The sequence below is a fragment of the Pocillopora verrucosa genome, chromosome 14 (genome assembly GCF_036669915.1).
Source record: "Pocillopora verrucosa isolate sample1 chromosome 14, ASM3666991v2, whole genome shotgun sequence".
Lineage (NCBI taxonomy): Eukaryota > Metazoa > Cnidaria > Anthozoa > Scleractinia > Pocilloporidae > Pocillopora > Pocillopora verrucosa.
Window position 1 is genome coordinate 7615418 of NC_089325.1, and position 26977 is coordinate 7642394.

Consider the following 26977-nt stretch of genomic DNA (forward strand, 5'->3'; position numbering starts at 1 on the left):
GAGACCCGAAAATTGTGGCTTTGTGGCCAGAAAAATGAGCTAGATAAAAATCCGATCATATCTACCGTTCTTCCTGCTCCCAGCATGTTTAATCTTGCAGACGCAAGACTGGATGGATTTTGCTAAGCTGGCTCTTGCACTGCAAGGTATCGGTGATCGTAATTTAATTCAGTTTAATCAGTTCATGTTTTTCTGTTGTTTTGGCTTTCTGGCCACGCTGGTTATCGTCTTAGACTGAGTCAGGATATTATTTGGTTACCATGACTCCTCCATAAGTATTACTGACATTTGCAAATACCAGCGGTACATGTTGCTTTGAGTAAGACAAAATAAATTGTTATTTACCAGGTTTGAACCAAAGTGCAGGCAAAGAATAAATATGAAGACATCTGAATTCAAGCATGCCTACGACCTTTTCTGCTGTTAATGAATTAAGAAAAAACGGGCGCCTTGTTACTCAAAATTATCAGGAAGAGAGCATAAATAGTTGGAACTGAATATGTTTTCCGCTCGGCCGACCCTCAAGTCTGAGAGCCAAGAGAAATTACCTATCACATTCTTTTACAGTTTATTTTGTTAGATGGCGTCTCTTTGGAATCACGAAACAATAACTATTTGTTATTTCTTGCTGAGCGAAAAAGATCGGTCACTTTTAATTTCAATGGTAAATTCTAACATCCTCGTCTCTCGTCAACACTCAGGTAATTTAGTGATAACAACTGAGTTGGAAACGTAAATTGGCCACCGTAAAGAGTTAAAAGGCCGACCGGTTTCGAGCGTTAGCCCTTCGTCAGAGCGATTGTCGTCAATTTATCATTTCTCTCGATAGATTGTCGTCTTGTCAACACTGCTGCTTGTCACTGATGTTCGCGCACGAGTTTAAGTCAAAAATCCACCTGTTATCAGAGAGAGAAGTGATGTAAATGAATAAAAACATAAGTACGCTGTTCTTTATATTCTAAACAAGGTTGAAATCAAACCACATCACGTAAGTACAAACTGCACTCCAACTTATAGCTTTTGTAATATAAACATGATAATCACAAAGAGAAACGATAACTTGTGCAGGTTGGAAGGTTTGAGCTAACAACCACATTTACGTATGAAAAGCAAGGAGAATCAGACTTTGTGGATCAGGAATGCATTCTAGCGAAGATACGCATGATTAGCTGGAATAATGGAGGTTTTCGGTCAAGGGCAGACCTTGGACTCCCGCAACGGAAACTCTTTTAAATGCATTATGTAAGCGACTAGTTTTCTCGAGAGTTCTTGGGCAATAAATACACCACAGAATCTTATTTAGGACAAGGATAGTAAACTCTTAGAGGCTTCAAGCTGATCGATGGTTAAGCTTTTTTTATCTTCAGTAGTTGCCGTTAACGATAACCTTTAGGGTCAAATATGTTTTAATTTTTTTTATTAATCAATTAACCTCGAGGCTTTATTTTCCAACCAGAAAATTGACAGTAGTTAATATGACAAAAAGAACATTACCTCCACTGGAAACTGAAGTGGTAATATATCTTCTTACAATTAAGTTAATAGCCATGAAAGCACGCAAAGTTTTGATTATCAGCTACGCTTGTAGTTCATCATCAAAATGAGTTTCTCAACCGATGAAAAGTTCATCGATGAAGGGAATAAGCGCGTAAGCAAACGAAATAGTTTGCACGTACTTTCGTGTCTCGTGCGTGGATCCACGAGCGGACTAAGAAATGTGCGTGCGCGTCTGTTCACCTTGGGCTTAAAATAGAACCAGAATTGATTTGCGAAAATCACGATTGTCAAAGCTCTATTTATGATCATTTTTCTCATTAAGTTCACATTGTTTGAGTGTTATCAAGTGTGATCATTTGCGGCCATTAATTTAGCGGTGTAGGTAAACGACTGTTAAAATCAATTTCATCGCTTTTCAAACCTTTAAATAGCTGTTTCCGCAATCACCAGCTTTCGTGCAGTTAAATTATTGTCTGCGAATATTTCAAGGTTGAACAGTTTGTCAAGTTGCGCGCAGCCGATTGATTTCGTTAAAATCCCTTGCTCCAATTTTTTTCTCGCGTGGAACTAAGGCCCTTTTTAGGCACCGGGTGCCTAAAAAGCCCATCCATATTTTAATCCCGTGGATCCTGTTTCTGAATAATTTCTTTGTTTTCGCATTTCTGTTCTGTTTAATATTTTGTCTTCTTCTCCTCTTGATTTTCTAATGTCTATGCCAAAAGGATCTCAAGTACTTGACATAAGTCTCAGAGTCAAAGTCTTGGCAGTTGATAGTTTATTGTCATCTCTTGGAGTAACTTTTGTATCGCAGTATTGATTTTAAGAGTCTACTGCGATGAATTGTGCACGAGTTATATGCTTGTTTACATCGAATTTTGTGTTGTTCCACGAGGGAGTGTTCCAAAGGATATAAAGGTAGTTTTTTTACGTAGGCAGTAATCAGGGAGGTAGGAAATTACGTTGGGGGTCTGTAGTAAACAAAACTTTCCGTGCCCTGAGGCTTGTGTTGTTTTTTGGTCTTACAAATAACACCCGCCGCAAAACCACAAATTTGGGGAAAAGGATAGTGACAGAACTTGCTTTAATGGGGTTCTTATATTTTGTTGTATTTACAGATGAGTATTTTGGTAATACCGACACTTCACACCTAATTTACGCCTAAGATACGTTATCTCCGATCAGCCGGTCGGTTTTACAAAGTGAGCATTGAAAAACTTTGAGTTTGGTTTTTCTTTTACCTCTACGCTGGCCTTTGGTCGATGACGAACGTATGACGTACCTTTGCGGTACTCATAAATTTTTTAGCATAAACTATGTATGAGAATGGACGAATCGATCACTTTTTACAGTTTAAGTTTGCTAGTTAGAGAAAATGTATACGGTAAGAGGAGAGAATTATAAATTAAGTCTTGAGATTTACAAGGTTATAAAGAGATCTTAAAGCCTAGTTTGTATATTAAGAGCCCGGCAAAATTAGCAACAAAAAGATGAAAGAAACGATTAGGGGTATGCGGTAGAAACTTCTCGGTTACGTCGGAAGTGGCTTTGTTGGGCGGAAAACAATATTACTTCATTAGTTAATCAAAAAAAGTTGTTTTCTCGTGATCGACGGAAAAACCCATTGAAACCAAAAGGTGTGGTCACACATGTTGTGTTTTTTTTTTAATTCATACACAGCGCTGATTATTATCTTAAAGTTTAAATTAGATCTTCCGTCCAGTCACGCGAAGGTTGAATGTTGAGAACGGTTTTTAAATACAATTAAATGTTGACCAAACATGCCCTAGAACACTGATTAACACAAACAAAACGTAAAGAAGCCGACAAACACACACGAGATCAACTCAAATTGGATGAGATTGAACTAAATGGGTTACATACATAATAACAGAGTTTGTCGAGCTTACAGCAGAGTGACTCTTCATGCACGAAGAAGTGATTTACTGAAGCCGCCGTATAAAATCGCATTTATTCACTTTGCACCTTAAGATCTCAAAATAAATTGATAAGTTTGATACTTTCACACGGGGCTGGCTTGTCATGTTTAGAACAGAGAGGAATAACTCTTGACAGTCGTTTACCGATCCGTGACCCGCAGGCAATCCAGGGTTTAGTTTCCATCCTCTGGGAACACGCGATGTCATATTCAAAGTACAATTCTTTGAAAGTTTTGTAAACGGCTGAATCTTTGTAAAAGGGTGCTTTTTTAGCTGACGATGTTTCTTGAGCTATCCGTCAATTTCTGGTTCAGTCCTGAACTTTTAAAAATGTCAGCTCCACCCTCGTGGAATGGATTTGATCTCAGCCACATTCCGTTCGAATTTTTGTGGAAGCTAGTTATTGAGAGATAATACATCTCTCCTACAATTTTTCATATTAATTTGACACATACCTTTCTGTGCTAAATTTAAAGCCTTTTAACTTGAAAACTCCTAAATTTCCGACAACTCAACGCCCCCTAGATAGGAAATGATCTCCATGTCTGTTTTCGCTTACAATGAAACTTGCAACGTTCCACTCAATTAGTCAATTTATTTAGATCTGTTCGATTGATGCTTAACAAATATATGATTTTGAAAACTAAGAGAAGCCTGCTCTATCAAATTGCAAATTGTGGACTCACTTATCGATGTTCAGGGCAGAAAGTCAGCCATTGTATGCAAAGTCCTTGTTCTTCGTAACTTTTAATACCTTCCACGCCAACACAGATTTCATCCTGTGGCATGAGTGTCATCACATGGTATATCCATCAAGAGATTTTGTAAAATGTAACAATCGAAAGGAAATAGCCAGAGCAAGAGCGTTTGGAAAATATCACCACAGCTCTCGTTTCGATTTGATTTTTAATCCATTGATTAAATAAGAGGAACAGAGTGAGTGCGTCAAAAACTGAAACGAGTTCATAGTATACTAAATTCAATCGTCTCTTTATTTTCTCGGTAAGCAAAGCAAATGATCTGCGGAGCTGTTTGGAATTCCTTGTCACTAAAAGAACATCTGGTTCTGAAAGGAATCTGCCGAAATCGCAGTTAAGAGGGATACCGAGTTTCAGAAATCTGATGTAGCTTATTTTTTGGTCTGATAAAATTGAGGGCATGGGCGGAGCGGTGAAGCTTTGGACCATCTCCCGGGGCTAATCGAGCACATCTCTCTTGCTCGTGTCAAATCCGCCGAGTCGCACTTTATTATCGACATATTAACGAGGTAAAATAGCCCTGTCTATAGCCTCAAATCTTATTTCAACTAATCTCCCGTGCTAATGAGCTTGTCTACTGCGTGAAAATCTTTGAGCAGCCTCAGTTTTGTCGTATAGGACGTAAATAACTGGAGAGAAAAGTAAGGCGAGATTCCTTGTTCAGAAATTCTACCTTAAATTCCCTTAAAGCAGCCTTCAATAGAACAAAAAGAAAAAAAAGGACTTCGTCGGTAGTCTGTAGAAGGCGTTTCGTTACAGTTCAACCTGGGGAGATTTTTTGTTCACTATGCCCTGTTGAAATTGCGAGCTTCCTGCGGTGATAATGAAAAAAAGATGCGAAAATTTAGTCTGCGGTTTCCACATGAAGGTAAACAAACCTTCGGCAGCCGAGTGTGATTCCGTCACCACTAGGGAACTTTTGCGCCTCGCTCTTTGAATGGCAAATTAAATACTTAATACATGGGAGGTTTTCTTGAACCCTTGACAACAACACAAAGGATACGCAAACAATGAGAAATATCATTTTATTTTTATTGTGTTTTTAAGCCGAGTTTAAGAAACTTATCTACGTGGTAACTCTTCAAGCGCATTAGCAGATGTTTGGCATATTTAGCAGCGTGCGCTGGCGCCGCACAAAAAAACGAAATTTCAAGAATCGAAGGGATTTAATCGCCGCCTAATTGACTGGCTTATTTGTTGGCCTCACGGCTGGGACACAAAGAGAATTGAAAAATCGTTTCTCACAATCCCTAATGCTAATAAGAGCGTGACAGTTAACTTTGCCAGACATTTATTAACCTCGTCTAGAACCTGATATTTCCCAAATGTACTTCCGTTCATTAAGCCGAACTCAGCAGCTATAACAGCCTTAGGGACTGAGTTGTAGCGTTATTCGACTGAATAGCGCTACCAGGTGGTCTGAGCGAGTTTGCATAATATTTTGCCAACATACTACACTCAAAGTGCGACTCGACTAGCCGTGTCAATTTGAGGTCCGGCAGATAGAGGTGTAAATTGAATCTTTTTGAGCGCTGATGTCCCAGATATAATAAACTTTTGTTCAAGTCGGTTTCCGGTAACATCATTAACCCGTGGTAGAAAGTGTTTGGTCAAAGCCATTGTAAAGTGAAGGAGAGCAAGACTCGTGGGTGACCGGGGCAGTAAAATCACAGCTAGTAGAGTCGCAGCATCTCACGAGAGTCAAAAACAATGTGCGGAGCCCTAGGCCTATTACGTTTTGCCTTTCTACTCAAGTTTGTGTTAGAATGCCGTGGATTTCGCCTCGTGGCAAAGTTGGAGCCGATAACTGTGGAACTGGGGCGATCTGTGTTCTTGGATCCAGTGCGCGATCTGAAAATCACGTTCCCTGAAGGAGCCACATGTAAGGTTGAAGTTTTAAGAACTGACCCCTTATCGCAAAGAGTGGGGTTTCTCTCGCCAGACACCTTTCCATGCGATTTCTCTCTTGGCGAGGTGCAATATTCACACTTGGGGTCCATGTTTTTCATGCAAGACTTTGTTAAACTACAAATCCGCGCGGACGCCGACACACAAACTCGTTTAATCCCACTCAATCTTCGCGTGACGGTTTCGTTCACAGACATGGAAATCGTCAAGAAAAATCTTCCCATCAAAGTGTTTGAACTCGGGGGCATTTCCACAGGCATAAACAACGACGTGCTCGAGTTCAAAGACGACGTAACCAAAACATGCTCCGTTACCATTCTGAACTTCAACAACGGAGGAGTAAATTCGCGATACGGAGAACTTGTTAATGTTACAAGGGACCAAGGGAAAACGGCCAGCTTTGAATGTAGCGATTTCTTACGATCCAATATTCGCTATCAACACAAAAAGCTTTCATCTTCTAATCGCGATTTTATTCCACTGGTAGTAGAGCTTATCGATGAAAATACTCATCGAATCGAGAGGGAATACTTTCAAATAATCGTGCGTATAATGGAGGCACGATCGAACCAAAGACCAGTGGCTTCTTTTGAAGCTTCTCATACCGTGGAAGTCAATCAATACACGCTTGCCCCGATAACTTCTGATATCCTCGCTGCCTCTGACGCGGAAACCGATGCTCGTGAGATAATTTTTAATATCACTCAAGCGTTACAATCAGGCGAAGGTTCGCTGGTAAACACCGATGACCCTTATCACTCGCTGACAGCTTTCTATCAGAGAGATGTCGAACAGTTTAAGATCGCTTATAGGCCTCCTACCGCTCAATCATCGGAGCTGCGCATGTTTCAGGTCAGATTAGAGGCTGTGGACACTGAGGGCGCGAAATCTGAACAGATTCTTCTCTTGATTATGGTAAAACCGACTAATAATCAAGCACCTATTGTTACGAAAAACGCTGGTCTTAGCTTATTTGAAGGTCAATCACGGGCTATCACAGAAAAATTCAATCTGGCTATCTCCGATAAAGATAACTTTGATGACGTTCGGCTGCAAGTGATTGGCGGCTTGAGGCATGGCGAGCTTCGAATAATTGGATACAAAGTAAATCAGTTTATGGCAACAGATTTGGAAATACCCGTCATAACTTATCACCATGATGGTTCAGATACTTACAGTGACAATATTATCTTCCGACTCACCGATACTCAACACGACGTAAAGTTCCTGTTCCCAATAACTATTGGCCCCGTGGATGACACTGCTCCAACACTGGTACACAATACTGGGCTGACATTGGACGAAGGGGATCTAGCATTGATAGACCAGTACATGTTGAGTGCCACAGACATCGACTCCGAGGACAGTAAAATAAAATTCAAACTCATAAGCCATCCAAACTTCCAAGAGAATGCGGATAATTCATTGTTTGAAGAGACCAGCATCGGTGTTTTGTGCCTGCGAACCAAAACTCCACCCGAAAGAGGCGAAAACTGGGTTCTTCTGGAGGACGGCGTTTATGAAACAAATGTTACTCAGTTTTCTCAGGACGATATCAACAATAGACGCCTTTACTATCGGCACCTTGGAGGAGAATATTTCAGTGATGAAGTCGCTTTTGTAATGTTTGATGAAGCTGATGATCCAAACGTTTCTCCGATAAAAACTTTTCAGGTCACAATTCGACGAGTCGATGACTTACCTCCATTTCTGTTCCCTGGATGTCCCTTGGAATTAATCGCTGACGAGAAGGGACTGGAGGCGCTAAGCGAAGATGTACTGCACTACACAGACAAAGATTCTAATGATGACGAACTTCTATTTTTCATTACAAAGGAACCTAGCTTTATTGACGATGGTCTGAACAGAAGTGAATCAGCTGGGGAAATTCTCCTTTCAAATACGAAAGCAAAAGTGTTGAGATTCAACCAGCTCCAGCTGCGGCACAAAAAAATCATTTTCAAATCTCCTGACTTGGAACTTGGTACCAAACCTAGATACGTGCAGTTTGAGTTTTCAGTATCAGATTTGTCGGGTAATACGGTTAGAAATCAGGCCTTCCGTGTTATTTTGACGCCGGTTAATAACCAAGGGCCTCGCGTGGTAGTGAAACCTTTAGAGGTAGACGAACTAAACCAGGCGATTCTGGGGAGTGCACATTTGACTGCGTTTGATGAGGACACACCCAAACATGAACTGACCCTCACTCTGGTTTCTCCCCCACGGTATGGCTTCCTCATCAAAAATGACCTCGAGTTGCAGTATCTGGACACTTTTAGCGTCCAGGATGTTGCAGCGTCCCAAGTTTGGTACCGTCACGCGACTAAAGGCGAGGCGAGTGACGAGGTTGGATTGACAGTTGACGATGGAATACAAAGGCAAAACTTCCTTTTAGAAATAGGTATGATACTGTCATTGTGATATACGTGCTTATCTAACTTGCCAAGAGTCCCTATGGGACTGGACTAGTTCTGGGAGGGAACTGTCGAAGAGGTGTCCACCGCGGGAGGCCGACTTTAGTATAAGGCCTTTTATTACCCCCTTGCTGGTTAAAAAAAAAGCTAATGAGCTCAAGGAGTATTTGCTTTTGCTGGAACTTATCGGGTAACTAGTGTTTGGCTGTGGGGCCACTTTAGCCAGACAGCTTAGGGTTGGGGTCATTTAAGTAAAATGATAAATCACGATGAACTAACCAAGCAGATACATGGATTAAGAGAGAAATCTTCAAGAGTGCCCAATTACTATCGAAAACCAGCGGAATGTAGTTTTCTCTCTAGCTTTTGGAATATTTTTGAACATTCTTATTATCGATGATACTTAAAAAACGGATTCTGACTCTGATCTGAGACAATGCAAAACTAAGATCTCGTTATGTACTCGGCCTTGTGAAAGACTATGGAATCACGCAGAAGATCATCGAGAAATTTCAGTTTATGTTACACCGACTTCTCTACGCTGAGATTAAGTATAATACATTAAGTACAGTACATGACCTAAAATAGGAACTGTTCTATATTCTTTAGTTTTTTGTCTTTTTTGAACTGATCTCTTTTCCGTGCAGTAAGAACATTTCTTTTAATGCTGAGAGTCGAAAATCCTCGAGCTGCTCGTTTCCGGATTATGAATGTAAAATCTGGGGTTTTAGGTACCCTTTCACTTTAACATAAGAACACAAAGGTGTAGTAGGGCACTCCTATAATGAGTTTAAATGTAAATTAAAACCATGTGGTAACTAAAGATAGACATAGAGCCTGCGGCGTAAATTTTTGTCGTAGTAAATTCTTTCTGGCAAGAGTTTTTCGCATTCGGAAGATCACACGTGCCATCATTAGTTTTGAAATACAAGCAATGAAGTTATTAGGAAACGAAACTGAAGAGAGTATTTTAAGAGCTGTAAATATCCTTTTCTAAAATGTCAAAGCTTCGGGGTTTTAAAGTTACCACAACTTGCTTGAATCGGACCCCTGGTGTCTAAAATGTCAAGAGTGGAAAAAGATTTGTGTCTTGCTTAAAAGTCGCATTCGTGCCATGATCAGATTGTTGTACTCATAAGAGAGTAGAGTCAGTGTTTATCTACCCTGATTTTGTAGCCTAAAATTTTCAAGTTTGTCATTACCAATCTGAGTTAATCTTCTCCCCTCTTGCCTATCCTCGTCATTATTTATTGCTTTCTACTTATCTCTTTTGTATTTTTCGCGCTATTAAAGGTTTTAATCTCGTAAAATGGGATATTCTAGGACGCTAAAGAGACTGAATCACCTCTTAGCTTCAATAGAGTTTTAGTAGGGAGGTCTGAATGTTACAATTATCGCAAATCAACATTGAAACAAGCGTCGAGGATCGTATAGGAAAGTTGCGCGTGCAAGATTGTGAGGCCGGGGAGGAGTGCTTGCTTTCATTCTCTAAGAAAACGACCTTCGACCGCAAAGCTATGGTTAAGAAAATGAATAAGAATAAAAGAAAAACGTCCAGAAAATTATGGTTACATGAACTCTCTAAGCTTGTATGAATGGAAAGCTTGAATAGAAACATAAATAGGCTACTAGGTATCCTCCTTCGTGTCACCAAATCTACTGGTTTGACTTAGTACGATTTTTACTCGGCTTGACGTGTAATTCATGTTGCTTTGTTCCGTTGTTTTATCTCTTAGGGATCATGTTTCACCATGAAACCGAAAACAATGAAAGTTTTTTTTCATTTTGGCCAAAGATCAAAAGAAAAATAAACAAAGCATGACTTGGAGCATGATTTATGGCTCTAATCATTAGAATCAGACGAAGATGACCATCCAAGCTGTAGTCTAAATAGACATCAGCCAAACCTCATCGTGTGAGGTTAGCTTTCGGTCTTTTTTATAGATTATTACAATACAGAAGGTTTTCAGAGATAAAATAGCGACGTTCAAATATGTCTCCGAAGAAGTTATCGCCTCAGTTGTTCATGAGTTATCATGATAATCCTTTCAAGTAATACATCCTTGCATGTAAGAGGTTTTCATAATTTTCTATAGTATTTCTTGGCGATTTTTTTCTTAACAGTAAGCCAATAACCTCTTGAAACCTAAGTGAGATGAATTCGCATTCCAGGTCATGTTCTTTCCCTTCTGAAAAGAGAAGACTTTCTTCTGAAGAGTTCCGAAAGAAAGAAAAGAAAAATTTGCGTACCAAGGCGTGCAAAACATTTTCTGAACAAGAAAAAATCGAAAGAGGAATTTGTTTGTTCACGGAGAGACGTGCTGTATATCTTTTGCGCCATCCGTCGTCCATGAAAGCGAGGCATGATTGATTACCGCGACATTCGCTCTAATTTGATAAGTGTTCCGGCAGAAGCGCGATTAAAGTAATCAGGAAATGTTTTTTTTTGTATTAATGAGCATGCTCCTTCTATTTGAGAAGCTTGCGTGCCCTATTCCTGTCTATTTTGTTGGCACTACTTATTTTAAGCTGAGCTAATCAATAAAAACTCAGCTTTGGGAAAAAAAAAGGACAAAATTCAGACGTCCATAGTGAAATTCGCGCATAGTTTGCCTCTCAAGTATCGGCCATTTTTGAGAAACCACGTTTGCTTTTTTAATAGAAAGAAAGATTTATTTTCTATGATTTCGTGCAAACTCCCTCTAGGTTTTTTTCATGCGGGGCCTTAAACTCCTAAAGCTTGTTAATCCATACTAAACGGATTAAATCAAACACGAGCAATATGTTAACAGAGGCTACAAATAAATAAACACTTTATTTGAATTTCTATTTAACGGTTTTTATCGCAAATTGTCTCGGAATTAACGATCGCATTTCAATATGTTGTCTATACTATGTAATCCCCCCTGATAAAGGATTTCGAAGACGTTTCCAGAATGCTTTCTAGTTTTTTTCCATGACTTCTTGCAGAAGTCTTACTAAATGGAAAAGGAGTCTTAATCAAGTGGATTTGGACCGGACGCGCTTATAGTTAACACTTGGATTGGCAGTACTTCTTCACGTCCTTATCAGACAATTGACGGGCTCTGAAATTTGGACCGGTTTCAATCCGTCCACGTTGAAAGTCTATTTCATAAGGATTAGAAAGTTCCACCTCATTTGTCTGAGAAAAATCCTGTATAATCTGCTTTTGGGGAGTTTATGGATTAAGCACTTTGAAAACAGTTCTTTGCCGCACAATGTTTCTTGTTTCTGTTCCCTATTACAAATTACCCTAAAATAAAAAAGGAAAAGAAAATGGTTTTAATTGTCGAGCCAGACAAGGAGTTTTTATTTATGTTGGGAGATCTTTTTTTAGCATAGATGAAAGCACGGCCTAAGGCTGAAGGGAAATGTTTCCAGTCTCGATCTCTCGCTAGCTAATAAGCTGAAAAATATAGCGAATCGTTGAATCGAACTTAGGTTTTTAAGCCTTGTTTACATACCACAGGGATAAAAATTGGGTTTGCGTGAATAAACTGAAAACTGTAGGAAAGGTGTCTTCTTCAACCTTTTATATCTCTGGCAAAAGCAACATATGATGATTGATGAAAAATTTGAATGGAAAATAAGGTGACATCTTGGTGAAAGCAGAATCGTAATCGCCAGTACGTGTAAAAATTTTACTGACTAATCCTACACGCCCTAATATCAGTCTGCATATTTTCAATACTCTCCTTTACATGTTTATTTTGGTATTGAAAAGGAAACTTTGTTTAATAACCAAGAGCTTTTTTGGTTGACGATCATTTTCTTTACTCTCTTGACCTTGAGTTTTGAATCAGTAGTGATAGTGTGAGTAGATTTTAGATAGCAGTCACCCCCTGGGCTAAAGGGTTTGTCAACAACAATTGGTGCGGAAAACTAGCTCCGGTAGCCCTTGATATCAAACCTCGCTCATAAATTTGTTATCGAGTGCATTTATTAGTCTGACACAAGAACCTTGAGCCGCATTAGCTAAAGCAAAATTCTCCATTGGAGGTTTCCTCGGCAGAATAGATAGACGACTACGATAAAGCAAGGCCTCTTGTTCAAAATCTGAGTTGTTGGTCTCATTTCCACTGGGCGGGGACTTTTTGAGTGAATAAACTTCCCAGGGAGGAATGTCATAGTCTGTAAGTTTTTCTTTTTTTCTTACCCATTCAGTTATCATTCCTGAGCGCAAGAATGTGACTTGTCATGTGTACAATATGACAGTGACTGTAAAGGAAAATTCACGGGAGGCTATCAAAATTCACTCTTCTTCTCAAAGTCCCCGCGACACGGAGATTATACTTCGCATCGCTAGCCCACCCCGGGTAGGGCGAATTTTACGCGATGGAAAGGTGAGCTACGAGTTTAGTGTCCAGGACTTGGAAGCTGGGGTTGTCTATTACGAGCACATTGGAAGAGAGACTGGACTCCAAGGAGATGTGGATCATTTTAATATGACGTTGTTGAATGACACAGAGACCTGGATTCGAGAGGGAAGAAGATATGAAGGTAACTTAAAATGTTATTGTAATGAAATGTGCTTTATCAGATTACAAGTAGACTCGTTCAAATCTCCTGTTGGTGTGTCTGAAGTAATTTCGTGACTATGGAAAACTGCGCAACTCAAGCCAGACAGCTAAATGTTCACAATTTTCAAGTGCTATGAAAATTACATGAGGTTTCCAGGAAAGAGGTCGAATGCGAAGAGAAGATAGTTGAACGAGAATTGTACAATTTTACCTACACAAAACAGGTCGCCTTGTTATTCCAAACATAGATCGTTTTTATTGAATATTATTAGATGACCAGTTCAACACCTTCAGTTCGCGTTCGCTATAGTTGCTTTGATATCAAGCACGTCATTTAAATGCAGTTAAAGATTAATATGTTATTTTATTTTTATTCTCACAGCAGTGACTGTGGTCACAAAGATTCTACCAGTGGACAGTCAGCCGCCCGCAGTGAGTAGAAACGAACCACTTGTTGTGCTTGAAGGTGGAGAAACCAAACTCACGTCACGCCACTTGACTATCGTCGATCCCGATACGCGTGACAGTGACGTCACTTGCACCATTGATATACAACCCACAGTGGGTTTCTTGGAAAATGTCACGCCATCTCGGGGATCAGAGATCAGCAACGCGGGAAAACGTGTTACCTCTTTTACTATTGACGAGATACGAGCTGGACGCATCAGCTACGTGCAAGACAAGTATGAGAACAGCGAGCCAACCATGGATTGGGCGGCTTTTTCGTGTTCTGATGGTAATAACACATCACCGCGTTACTTGCTGAATATCGATATCATCCCGCAAAATGATGAAATACCGCAGATATTCATCCGAGAATTTAAGGTGGATGAAGGTGATGAGATGATCATTGACGTAGCTGTCCTGAACGCAGTCGACACTGACGAACCTCTGGATGAGTTGGTTTTCTTCGTTGTCACGCCGCCAAGTCACGGCATGATCACGGACACACGGAGGGGCGCTGTGGCACCAGTGCCAAGGTTCTCCCTGACGCAAATTAAAAAATCGACCTCTATAGTGTACCAACATGATGGAAGCGAGAGTACTCAGGATTCTTTCGTTGTGAGCGTCACGGATGGCAAATATAACACAACGCGTTCAATTCCTGTTATCATCACTCCCATCGATGACGAGGAACCCACATTGTCAGTGAATATTGGACTACAGATCGAGTTTGTTGGCGAAAGCAGACCAATCACACCAAACAACCTCAGAGCCACAGACATAGATTCCTCAGATGAGAACATCACATTTATAGTACGCAGTCCCCCGCGGTCGGGATATCTGAGGCTTATAAACCTTAATGGGTCTGTTCAAAACTTAGGTCGGTGGCAAAGGTTTACTCAAAGAGACATTGAAGAAAGACGTTTAGTTTACTCTCAGGATCCTCATATCCCAAGCGAGAGAGATCAGATAAAATTTGACATTTCTGATGGTAAAAACACACGATTAAATCAAATATTTTACGTGCAAATCAGCGCTGGCGATAGAATTCACCCAACTGTAATTAATAAAGGAGTGCAGTTGACCCAAGACTCTCGCGTTATTATCTCGACAAACTTCCTCAGTGCCAGCGATACGGGAAGTCCCAATGAAAAACTACGGTTTTTACTGAAAAAGCAGCCGTTAAAGGGTCACTTGGAGCACTTGGACTTTCCCGGACTGCGACTTAATTCCTTCACGCAACTTGATTTGGCGGGAAATAAAATTGTCTATGTACACACGAGTACCGACGAAGCTAAAGCGGACAGTTTTGATTTTGAAGTTTCTGATGGCACTAATGACGTGGTTCGCACATTTTTGGTGACGCTGTTAAACATCGACAACAAAAAACCAGTTCTAATCCATCGAAAACTTGTGGTCAATGAAGGTGAGAGTATACTGATTACACCTTTCGAACTGCGCGCGGACGATCAAGACACGCCTCCCGCGAATCTCGTGTACACAGTCACGCGCGTACCTTTACACGGCTGGCTACTTAACCGTGGGATTCCTACGCACGTATTCACGCAAGAAGATATCAACCTTAATCAAATTTCCTATGCTCACGATGGTACAGACGTGGTCAAAGACAGCTTTAAAATCACGATAAGCGACGGAATTCATAACAAATTTTACATGTTTCCAGACACCGAGAATGTGGTTCGTGAGCCCCAGGAAATTCAAGTGTTTGTTGTTCCCGTGGACAACAGAATTCCACAACTGGTTATTAACAGAGCGGCCACCAATCTTGAAAACTTACCGGGCAACAAAATCGGGCTGGTTATAAGGAGCGCTTCGTTACGCGTGGCGGACCTGGACAGTGATAATTCTGAGCTTCTGTACATTGTCACAGCTCAACCATCAAACGGAGATCTTGTGGCACAAGGATATTACCATAGCAACGGAAGCATCACAAACTTCACTCAGTCCGACATTGACGCCGGAAACATTTCGTATGTCTTACATGAAGGTTGTAACGCCACAAATGACGGTTTCAACTTTGACGTTTCTGATCCTGCCGGGAATGTCCTGCGCTTTCAGCGATTTTCTCTTACTTGGGCGTGGGTTTCATTTGAACGTCAAAAATACCACGTTAGCGAGACAGAAGGAACCATAAGCCTTGGAATCATCAGGAAGGGTTTTCTAGGGGACCCGTCCTTTATTCGCATGGCTATAAAGGGTCTTACAGCTACTCGAGGCCAGGATTTCTCCTTGGTTAGCCCTGCGCACGTTCATTTTAGTCCTGGTCAGAGGAAAGCGGAGTGGAAGTTGATCGTTGAGGATGATGGGATTTACGAAGCCAATGAAACGTTAGAGGTGGAGCTTAGGAGTCCTGAGATGTGCGTCATCAGGCAACCAAAGACAGCTCACGTGACCATCTCAGATCCGGAGGATGGTAAGATATGATCATTTTTAAAAAATATGTTTTGCACAGAGCAATTTACATTTGATTGTCGAAACAGGAACCACATTATGGACTCCTGTCGAAAGTAATCTGGTATTTCACCACTTCTATCTTTGAGTGATGCAATTTCATTTTTCGTTCGTAATTTGTTGCCCTATTTTTTTTGGTATTTTCTAGTTCCATCGGTTGAAGTTGTTCAAAGTCACTTTGTTGTGGAGGAAAGTGTCGGAGAAGTAAGAATTCCCTTGAGGCGCACAGGAGACACCAGTCAGCGGCTGTATGTCAGTTGTGTGACTACCTTTTTCGGGGAGGAAGGTAGGCGAGAAGCCAGGATATGGCTGAGTCTAACGGGCCAAGGAGCTCACACTGCCTCTTGTCATCTCGATTTCTATTTAATGAAGTGACTAAAATTTTAACAATCACTTCTCCTCATAAATCGGATGCTTGTCCACTACAGATTACTCCCCTATTCATCATCTCTCTGTCCCTGTTCCCCCCACCCCTTAGCATTTTATCAGGTATTCCTGTTACGTTGCCGGTTTTCATTTCGCACTTATGGGTGGAGATGAGGGGGGGGGGGGGTTTCATAATTTGATCCTGGGTCTTCAATAGGTACTCCAACAGGTCTGTTGCTTCCTCTACCGAGGGAAAAGTACAAAATAAGTGAATTGAATAGTTCTACCAATCATGTTTTTATGGATCTTCACAAAAGAAGTTTCTTTCAGTGAGCTTGTATTTAATATGATTCAGGTTGGGCCACAGGGACGTTACCTACGTCTATATTGTCTTACTCCGACTTTATCACGAGGCCTGACAGCAAACACAGTGTGATTACTTTTGGAAAGGTAAGCACTGTAGAACCATTATAGAATTTTTTAGGCTGCGCAGCCGGCGGTTGACATGACATGACAATGTAGCAGTCAGTAGAGCCCAAGCCTCTCTCTGACTTACCGCTGATTTATTCTGCCTTGCTGTTCAACTCTTCAAAGCGGATGCAACTCCCTTAGCTACTTAGGCTAACAGAATTTACGTTGTAAATTCTGTCTTGCAAAATCATGAGCGGTTCCTCAGACTGTTGCCTTAGGATAATAAAGAATCGGTTTAGTTTCTCAGGCAGTCAGTCTTTTATTTCAGGATGGTTATTTCGTAGGTTGTACCGCTTGAAAGGCTGCACGGCAATTTTTCACGTCTTTCATTTGCAATCATTCCTAAGTTTTTTCCATCCTTGACCATCTTAATCACTTTTTGTTTTATTTTCGCTTGTTTGGGTTTTTCTGTCAAAAAAACTTGTACATTAAGGTTTCCATTCATTAAAGTGCAATTTCTGCGACGCGCAACCGACTCAAAATGTGGCGTCAGAGCTTCTTTAATTTGATTTTCCTTCTTTTTTTCTTCGAAGGGCGATACTGTTAAATACTGTCCGGTCACCATTATTGATGACTCTCTTTACGAGAACGAGGAAAAATTTTATGTGAAGGTGATCTCCCATCTTGGCAGCAGAATAAATAGTGAAAGGAACAGCAGCATTATTGTCATAGCGCCGGATGTAAAGGACGGTAAGGGAACATGCTGACACGCGACACGATAATCTGAACAATTATGAAATAAATGTTTGCATGTTTTCTTTAGCTTTGCGCCAATTTTCGAGTCTAGGTAGGGCGAAGACTCGAGATCATTAACTGCGTTACTAGACACGCAAGCTGTCCTCAATGACGCACCGCTATTTTGTTTTTCATTTTCTAGAGGTTCTAGATCTTTGTGCGCCGCCGAAAAAACATCTTTCTTGTTCCGACACAAAGATAATATCAACAAGCCGACATTACAAGTTAGAAATAGAACCACAAGTGCGTATAGAAAGACAACATTCGGCATGGCTTCTTGGAATTCATTCCTTCTTTTACGCGGCGTTGACTGAGCTGGCACGTTCCTGATAGGCGGTCCTCTTTGAAGGGAAAAAACACGGACGCGCTCTAACTTAAGACGATTACAAGTTACAATTAAGGGCTTAAGGCATCTTTTGAAAAACCAACGTCTAACGTCTGGTTGACAAAGATTATCCCAAAAGCAGATTACTTATGTAAACACAAGTCTGGCTGTCAAGTACAACAACATGCAACATACTTGATGGAAGTGACACTTCCTTCTAAAAATATTGTTTGAATCCTCTTGAATCAAAGGTTAAACGGCGTTTAATTGTAACATCTGATACTGTTTTTTCTGTCTCGTTCGCCCAATTGTCGAACAATTTTTGGAATGTATTCATCAGCCTAACAACTTGTTGCCGTTTATTTAGAGCCCAAGGTATTCTTTGATCGCGGGCGTTACTCTGTGGATGAAAGTGTCGGCAAGATTGACGTCAGCCTGAAGAGGACTGGAACTGACCTCTCGAAACCATCGTCTGTGTTCCTGAGGTCGAGACAAATGGATCCAATCTCCGCTCGAGGTATGAAGGCACAGACATGAGCTACTTTAGGAAAGTAGAGGGCTATTAATGAGCATATAGATTAATGTGATATAGATTAATTAAGAACAGCGCAGTTATTTTGTCCTTTGTAAACAATATGGTTTTGAGTTTCTGAAAGTCGTTCCAGTTCTTTGTGCTCGACTGATTGTAATGTTTTAGTGTTAATCTCTGCAATGTAATGTAAATCAGATGAATCGAAATCAGATGATGGCAATCGACTTTAGTTGTAAGATTGAAGGCCATTTCCTTGGTGGTAGCCAAGTTATCGGGCATGCTAGACGAATTTTGCTTTCTTTTGCTGTGGAAAATATCGCCCTCGTGAGCGAGCAATGACTATGAGCCTGAATAAGGGTCGCGACAGAATTTTCACCTCAATATGGAGGGTTCGTTTTCACAAATTTAAGCCCGATCACCAATTGATTCGGTCGCAAAATGCAAATCTGAGTGCGAAACATTGCACCACTTTGCGTTCGAGTCGCTTAGGATTTTCTGTTGTTGTCTTGTAGCTACTGAGGACTACATCCCCGTTATCCAGATGGTTTACTTCCCACCTTTCTCAAAGATTCAGACAGTACAGGTCACCATCCGAGACGACCAAGGACTTCCTAAGGTGGAGGGGACGGAGGAATTTGAACTTGTACTTAGAACGCCTATCAACGCTGGGCTTGGGCAGGCAAGCGAGACAGTTGTTGCAATTGACGACTCAATTTCAGATTGTGAGTTTCTTTCTGATATATACTGTATGTATATGTTTTTGTACAAAAAAGTCTAGCTTACTTATCTGGGGTGAAGAATTCCTTTGTTGACTCTTGGCTTTGTGCGCACGAACTTGAGGGACCAGTTTTACCACCTAACTGACAATATCCCGACATTTCTGTTCGCCGCTTTTTAATTTTGAATTGTCATGGCTCTGTGATCAATAAAGGTGAGGTGTCACAAGCTTAGCCCATCACTGGAGGGGCTTATTCCGATAGCATGAGGCAAACAGAGTATCGCCACCCGTATTGATCAGGATGCCATTCCATTTCTAGTTATTCGATCTGGTTTTACTGACAATTATCAGGTACCGATTAGTTCTCCTACGGGAAAAGAGGTTATATAAGAATAAAGACAATCAAAGCAAGCTTAGGCTTCATGCCTGATTAATCCACTTGCAGTCCAGTTCAAGATAATGATTCTTAAATTATGTTATTTGTTGTGATGTGCTCATTAGCTTTTCGAGTAAAAGTTGCGGCTATCTTTTTTCTTTCCCGTCTGATGTCTTCGGTTCCTTCCTAGTGCCCACAATACAATTCGAAAAGACAACATATTTTGCCAAGGAGGAATCAGGAACGCTAAACGTTGTGCTCATGCGTAGTGGTGATCTTTCATATACGTCATCAGTTCGATGTTACACGCGGTATCTGACAGCACAGGTGGAACGAGATTTCAAAGAGAGACCGGACACAGATAAGTCACTGGTTCTGTTTTACCCAGGGGAGTATCGGAAGATTTGTCCCGTGACTATTGTAAACGATGTTGTATTCGAAGGGAAGGAGATGTTTCGGCTAAGATTAGGAAGCGTGGACAAGGCAAACCGGATAGGAAAGAGGAATACTTCAATAATAAGCATATTGGACTCTGCCGATAGTAAGTGCTAAGAACGAGTAAACAAGTAAACAAACGAAAAATATTTGATTTACAAGTTCGAATGTCATTTAAAGCTAACCATTATCTTGAGAATATTTAATTAAACAAATTAGAATAAAAAAGGAAAATAGATGGGACAGACAGAGCATCCCGATAACTGTTAACCGAGCTCAGGCTTCAGTTAAACCAATCAATTCCATATCTAACTTTATAGACACCTTTTGAGTTTTTGGCACAATTGCGCATGAATTCTGTAGAACTTTGGTTGTAATTTTCTCATTTTGTTTTGCCTTTTTCAACTTCTAGAATGAAATGTTTTGTACTTCTTTCTTTTCCAGAGCCTGTGATTAAATTTACCAAGGAGCGTGTATTTGTCGTAGGCCCTGCTGTAGCTGGAGCGAACAGCGAAGCTTTGATTCCAGTTAAAAAAACAGGTGACCCCACCGTGCGATCAAAAGTCAGAGTTTACACCCTTGATGGATCAGCAAAGGCTGGTAGAAGTTATCAACCGATGACCGAGGTAATTCCTTATTAAAAGCAAGCTAATGTATGGCGCCGCAAGTCGCGTGCAAGAAAAGGAAATTTAATGGAAATTTGGTGAGTTTGAAGGCAGCGCGGGCGCGAAGCTTTCTGAGGCCATTCCTCACTCGCCAATTTCTTTCTTCAGTGCTTCAAAGGGTTACTCGTAGACAGCGATGGAACCTGCTTCTCGGCTGTTTTTCTCAAAGTAACAAGATAAGCCTGAGATTGGTAAATTTCTTTAAAAAAATGACAGCCCTTGTTCATAATAGCTTTTCTTGTCACCAAATCTATATTTATTCAATTAAGAATAAATTTCTTCACTTCCCTTCACAGATTATCGAGTTTTCGGGAAACAAGTCAGCTCATGTGATAGCTATCAAATTACTCTTCGACGCTCATCGAAAGATTCGCTCCGCGTTCAGCGTCCATCTGAGCTCTGACATGACCGGCGAAAGTAGCCTGGGGCTGAAGAAAGTTATCGTTTACATTGAACAGCCGTCTACAAATCCAACCGTCACGTTTCCGTTGTCGCCTAGAATTGTGTCATTGCGTGACTATGATGACGTCAGTGGTGCAGGATCCGAGGTTATAATGGGTTATCCGCTGATCTGTGTAACGGTAAGTTTCCAGAAAAATCATAAAAAATCAAAAAGGTTTGTCTGTAGTAGGATACTGAGTGTAGTGAACGTAGTATGTATGTATGTCGTAGGTGTAGTCTTCCATTTTTGCCCTTAGTCTACGAAGTGGTGTGAAAACAAATGTTCCGTACTGTGTTTAATAATCCTGTCCTGAAAAAGCATAAATTTTCAATTTTTTTTGGTATAGGCCTGTGATCCAAAACACCCGCGCTATGCAGAAACTGGCTCCATCTGCTCCTCACAAAGAATCAATAACAGGTTGACGCAATTCCGTTGGCAAGTTGGTGACCATTCTAAGGACCTCACCAGTGACTCTTTTTTCGCAAGAACTGACCTCGTGACTTTAGACAGCTCATACTTAGTCCCAGGTACTCGAGTGCGATGTGTTGCGCGGGCAGTTAGCGACCGCGGTGAGTTGGGCCTGGAGTCAACTAGCCCTCAAGTGAATGTAAGCAGAAAAGACGGACTATGTACACCACATGACCCTCATCGCATGGGTTCCCAGGAGATTGTGGCGAGTATTTCTTTCACAGGGATGACGGATGATAAATATTCCAACAAAGTCCATATCAAATTAGCCATTCCTCATACCGACGGTCTGATACCAGTTATATCTACCAAGAGGTTAAGAAACTTCAAACGGATCCTTCGTCCAGGTGTGCTGAGACAGGCGCAACACAAATGTTCTAACCTTTTGGATGTAAACGAACTGATCACCAACTTTGGTTTTGTTTCTCCTTCCATGAAAGATCGTGAAAGTATGATCGAGGGCGAACCTTATCAATTTAGTTCCGAATTAAGAAGTAACAGAACAATACGCTTTTATAGGAATCTCGATCTGGAGTCTTGTGTTTGGACTTTTAACAGTTATTATGATTTATCAGAACTCACACAGTATTGTGGTGCTTCGGTGACGTCAGATGGACAATCACGTGATATCGCACAATCCCAGATCACCGTTCGGGTACCTCTATATGTGAGTTATGTGTATCGTGTACCAAGGAGCAGAGGAGACTGGGTCCATTATGACCATGCCATGTATTTGCGCCTGTATCTAACTTACGACACCGCTGTGCTGTTGAATAATGGCATTCAAACTCCTGAGGGGGGTATGTTTAAAGGAGACTTGTGGCCAACAGCCATCTCTGTTCGCGAGGAAGATAAGAAGCTGGTGGTGAATTTCAACACCAGAACAAAGTTTCGAGGAACATACCTGATTAAAAATCCTGGTAAGTTTAATTCAGCTTCTTCATCGATGAAGTGCCTACAAAAAAGTTATCGGCGACAAAAACAACAGACCCGCGCGTTTTGAGCTTAGGCATAAAAGAAATAGGCTTCATACGATGGAGCTTGTACTCTTTGGTTTCTTATCTTCCATCAATAGCAAAAACAATGCATATCGGTGCACATACCCCCCCCTAAGAATCTTAAACTAGGTAAGCTGTAGTTCATTTCCCTCCAGGTAGCGTACAACCTACTCTTTAAATAAATTAATAGCCCATCTTTCTTGCAGAAAAAGATCCGTTTAACGCACCCCTTTCATTGCTCATTTACACCAGTCTTATTGAAAATGTTATTTTTTTTCATGATGAAGGTACCCAAGCCATGGCAGCTGTTATGTCACGTGACCGCCCCCACCTGAGTTTCGGTTTGAGCCTGGTATCAAGTGAACAAACGTTCGACTACCCCAAACAGACCTGGCGATTTCAATCCCAGTTTGCCTTACGAGATTACACTGGTGTTTATTTTATCAAACTGATTCCTTGTACAGTTGATGAGGTGGTTATTTTAGAAATCTTCACGTAGTATTTACTATATGGCACCAAGAGAATATCAGCTGTATATTTGCAGTTGATATTCTCTTAATGGCGCATTGTTTTTGGTAAATGAAAGGCACAAAAATAATTGATGTAAATGAGTGCCTGGGTATGTTTTTTTGTTTCTATGCAGGGAGTGAGTTACTCAGAACCGCCGACCTGCCATCCACGTGATCCGGTGACGTTCACTTTACCAATCAGGTTCCAGCAGGTTCCTGACCCAGTCCCCGGGCAATTTACTTTAAATGCTCAGTTTCTGCTGCTGGCCAATCGGGATCAGTGGTTGGATGGAGACGTTAATGGGATGAAGGATTTAAACGTGGACGCTGCCTTCTCCAGAGGTTTCTACCCCTTTAGATTCATATTAGTAAAATTATCCGTCTGCTCTCTGTTTCTCTTTTTCTCTCGTTCATAAGACCTAAAATTTTAAATTCAAAGCCGACCTAGATCAGCGGACTTAAAATCCCTTCGCACATGCGCCACTCTTAGATCTTAATTCTTCATATTGCTGACTTATTAAACTATGTGTCCCTGCGACATGTCACAAGATACCCGGAGAAGCTTTTTGCAGAGAGGTACTTTGTTCTTTGGTTCTCCACACCCCTTTGAAAAACATTCATTTTATTCCAAGTATCGTTCCCTCTGGATAACTACGGTTTGTAAATGGTGATAGGGGCAAGTTTCCTTCTCTCTTTCTTCTGAATGAAATTAATATTTGAAACCGAAATTTTATTACTTGCGTGTTTCATTGTTTTGCATAGATTCGAAAATCTACGGTCGCATCTCACTACTCGAAGCCAGAGGATTCGGCAAGGGTAGGAAGGGGTATGCTTTAGCGGCAGAGAAGGTGTACCTGTGTACAGGGGTCGGAGAGTTCGTTCCTACTTACGACCCACTGAAGAACAAATTTGGATGTATGGCGCAGTCATTGTACTTGGAGCATCGGCTAAAAGTTCTGGTAAGTTTTTGATGACTTTTGCACAAGGAACATGAGTAGGCAAAGGCATTGGAAGAAAAAATGCTTCAATTAGTTATGCAAAATAGATCAATATTCCTGTATTGAAATACCTTTTTATTTCACATCAAATCAGGGCATGCTAGTACACAGTTCCTTAAAAAATTGATTGAAGCTCGAGAGAAACCCACCTCTTCTTCTAAACGTCATTTCCGATTTTCAGCGAAATCATTGCTCCACCACGAGACCTTTTTGAATGGGTTCTTCGGTTTAAAAGTGAATTCTCTTTATCATTCAACAGGACAGAGAAGAACCGGATACAATAGATACTCATCTCTCTAATGTGCCTTTTAAAGCAAAATTTGCTGAACAAGAAGTCCCAGCCACCAACTTCTCAGAAGACCCTGGATCTGATGGGTTTTTAATGAACAGTGCTCCTTTGTTCGAGGTATGTCGCAGATTAAATTTCGATTTTCCCATAATTGTGGTTGCTTTGTTTTGTACACGGCATGACATTCCAATGCTCAGACCTTACCCTGACTGTCGCGATTTACACCAGCATTTGCACCAGGTTATCTTGCATCAACAGTAACACGTCGATTGTTTTCCCCTCGGCAGGTTCCTAGGAGCCGGAAGTGGTTCATGCATGCTATCTATTCCGTCACATCCGGAGTTAACTCCAGACCTGCTCGATCGATTGGTCGTTCCACCGCTGACAGGAACGAAGTTACTTCCCATATCTTATCAGAGGTAAATAGCCGCTCGTTCAAGCTCTCGCATCGCTTATACCGCCGCGATCTCGGTGATAATCGGCAAATAGGAGATCACGGGCAAGGGGCAAATATCAAGATGATACGGCTTATATCTGAACCAACGGAAACGGAAACAGCACGAAATACGTCATCTGCGGATCCGCCAAAAGAGGTTAAGGAGACAGAGTTAAACAGAGCTCACGATACTAGCCTGGTGAATCCGTTGGTTATTGGCATTGCGGTAGTTTGCCTTTTGCTTTTGGTCGCTTTGGTTGTTGTGGCTGTCTTTTTCAGACGCAAACTGCTGACTCAGCAAACCCAGAATTCTTCAGCAGTTGAGTCAAGATCGGAAGAAGTTACCATCATGCGGAGGAGGGGTGTGGCAGTGTGAAAAGCTGAATTCTTACAAGCCAAGTGCATTTCATCCAGTCATCGTTGTATGTATATAAAACAGCTATTAACGCGCTTCTGAAGCAACCGAATTTTAACCTAAACGCAGTAAAAAGTTCGGCACCTAAATTTACCTCTATACTGTTTTATATTCACATCTTTGAATCAACGACAGATCACGCAAGGAAATCATTTAGTGTCGTAATACTAATATGATAACTTAGCAACAGGTGACGGTGCTTATTTCAAAAAAAATATTTTAACCGACTAACGAAGTCAGAGATCGTGTTCAGAAGACATCTGTTCCTCTGGCCTCTCTCTCTGGGTTTTCGTTGCTCCATCCAAGGGTTAGCGCTTGGTCAATTGTTAAAAATTCGCCTTGATGGTTTATCTGCCTAATATAAGTTCTTAAACAAGTTGGTGAGTGTTTTCTCTATTGCCAAAGCAGCTCATCGGAAAATTTCAGAGTTGTGGCACCACTATGGCAATAAACGATTCGAGAAAGAGGTATGAGGCGTTGGAATAAAAGTTGTTAGATATTTATTTTTCTTTTGATACAACTTAAGTCCCGTATCACAGTTAATAGTTGAGTCAGAGAAGTGCACAGAAACAAAATGTCATGTCATTCCCGTGCTTTTCTGAAGCATTTTGATCAAAAATTATAAGATAAAAGATTAACAATTGAGGTACTAATATAAAGCAAGAGTTTTATGATTTTTTTCATTTGTGACCTGCGCATAACCTGATTATTGTAAACTGCAAGCTAGAGCTAAAAAATATGGGAAAAAATGAACTTTTGTTCTCATTAGCGATGGAGAGGAAAAATAAAGTGGAACATGATAATATAAAGGATAAAAAAATTTGGTGGAAATGTATTCTGACCACTAAATTAATGTTTGTTTAATATTTATATAGATAGAATTAGCTGTCTTTTCCTCTATATCTTTATGAGAGTTATTTAATTAATCGCTGGATTCTAGGAGAGGATTTTTATCACGAGGCACATTTTTACTTATCATGATATATCTTTCACCGCGGCCTCGTTGTTTACGCCCAGGTCTACGCGGTCATTTTAACAAGGTATGGGGCTGGAGCGGAATGAGCTCTTGACTCGTTGATTTCATGTTATGGTAGTTTCCAGATGTTACTACAAGTTGTACAAATAAACAAATCTTTCACAGTGTCTCTGTCTTTTAACTGCCTTATCAAAGCCTTGTTAGACTGCTAGCTTTTCTGACGGGTAACCATTTCAAACATAAGGGCTTAAAAAAGCAATAATAAACGCAAAGTTAACTCATGAAAACTAAAGAGTTACAGTCTATTTGAAGTCACAAGACTCTGTCACGATCGTGTTCATATGACTCACGCATTTCCGCAATTCAGTTATACTTTAACTCAACTAAAAGTACATTCAAGCAGAATCATGTAAATCATTATTTAGCTTATTTTTATTATCACGATCCATCGCGTATTAACCTTGTCACCCGTTATGCGCATTTTGTGCTCGTTGCGCAGCGGGGAGTATGCGTAACGCTTAAGGATATGGTTACCGGAGTTAAATGACCGTATTTGAATCTTGATGGTCGCGCAGTTCACGTGATACTCAGCAAGGCTATGTGGTGAGCTATTTTTGTAAACTGCTGCACAAAATTGAAGGAATAAAAATAATAAAACAGCAACTAAATACGCAGGTATGAATGATAAAGTGTCTCTGCAAAAGTTTCTCTTTACTTTTGATTGCTTTATTTACAATCAAAATACTCATCTTTCACTCTTTCAATTTATTGATGCTTGAGAAAAAAAATTAACACTCTGAAAAAAATTATGAATCATAATAAAATTATCTGTTATTTTGTTCAGTCTGTTTA

The 26977-nt window shown here is 40.7% G+C and overlaps 1 protein-coding gene across 1 annotated transcript; it reads left to right on the forward strand.

Moving 5' to 3' along the window:
* The first annotated feature begins 5427 nt into the window (after positions 1–5427).
* Positions 5428–26289, forward strand: LOC131776451 (FRAS1-related extracellular matrix protein 2). Its single transcript, XM_059092620.2, has 17 exons — positions 5428–8501; positions 12700–13035; positions 13438–15933; positions 16120–16257; positions 16693–16787; positions 17342–17498; positions 18236–18385; positions 18913–19122; positions 19685–20035; positions 20374–20555; positions 20891–21175; positions 21383–22424; positions 22790–22974; positions 23146–23353; positions 23774–23970; positions 24269–24415; positions 24586–26289. The coding sequence occupies exons 1-17, from the start codon at positions 5903–5905 to the stop codon at positions 25108–25110; spliced, it is 9303 nt and encodes a 3100-aa protein (XP_058948603.2). The 5' UTR covers positions 5428–5902; the 3' UTR covers positions 25111–26289.
* The last annotated feature ends 688 nt before the right edge of the window (positions 26290–26977 follow it).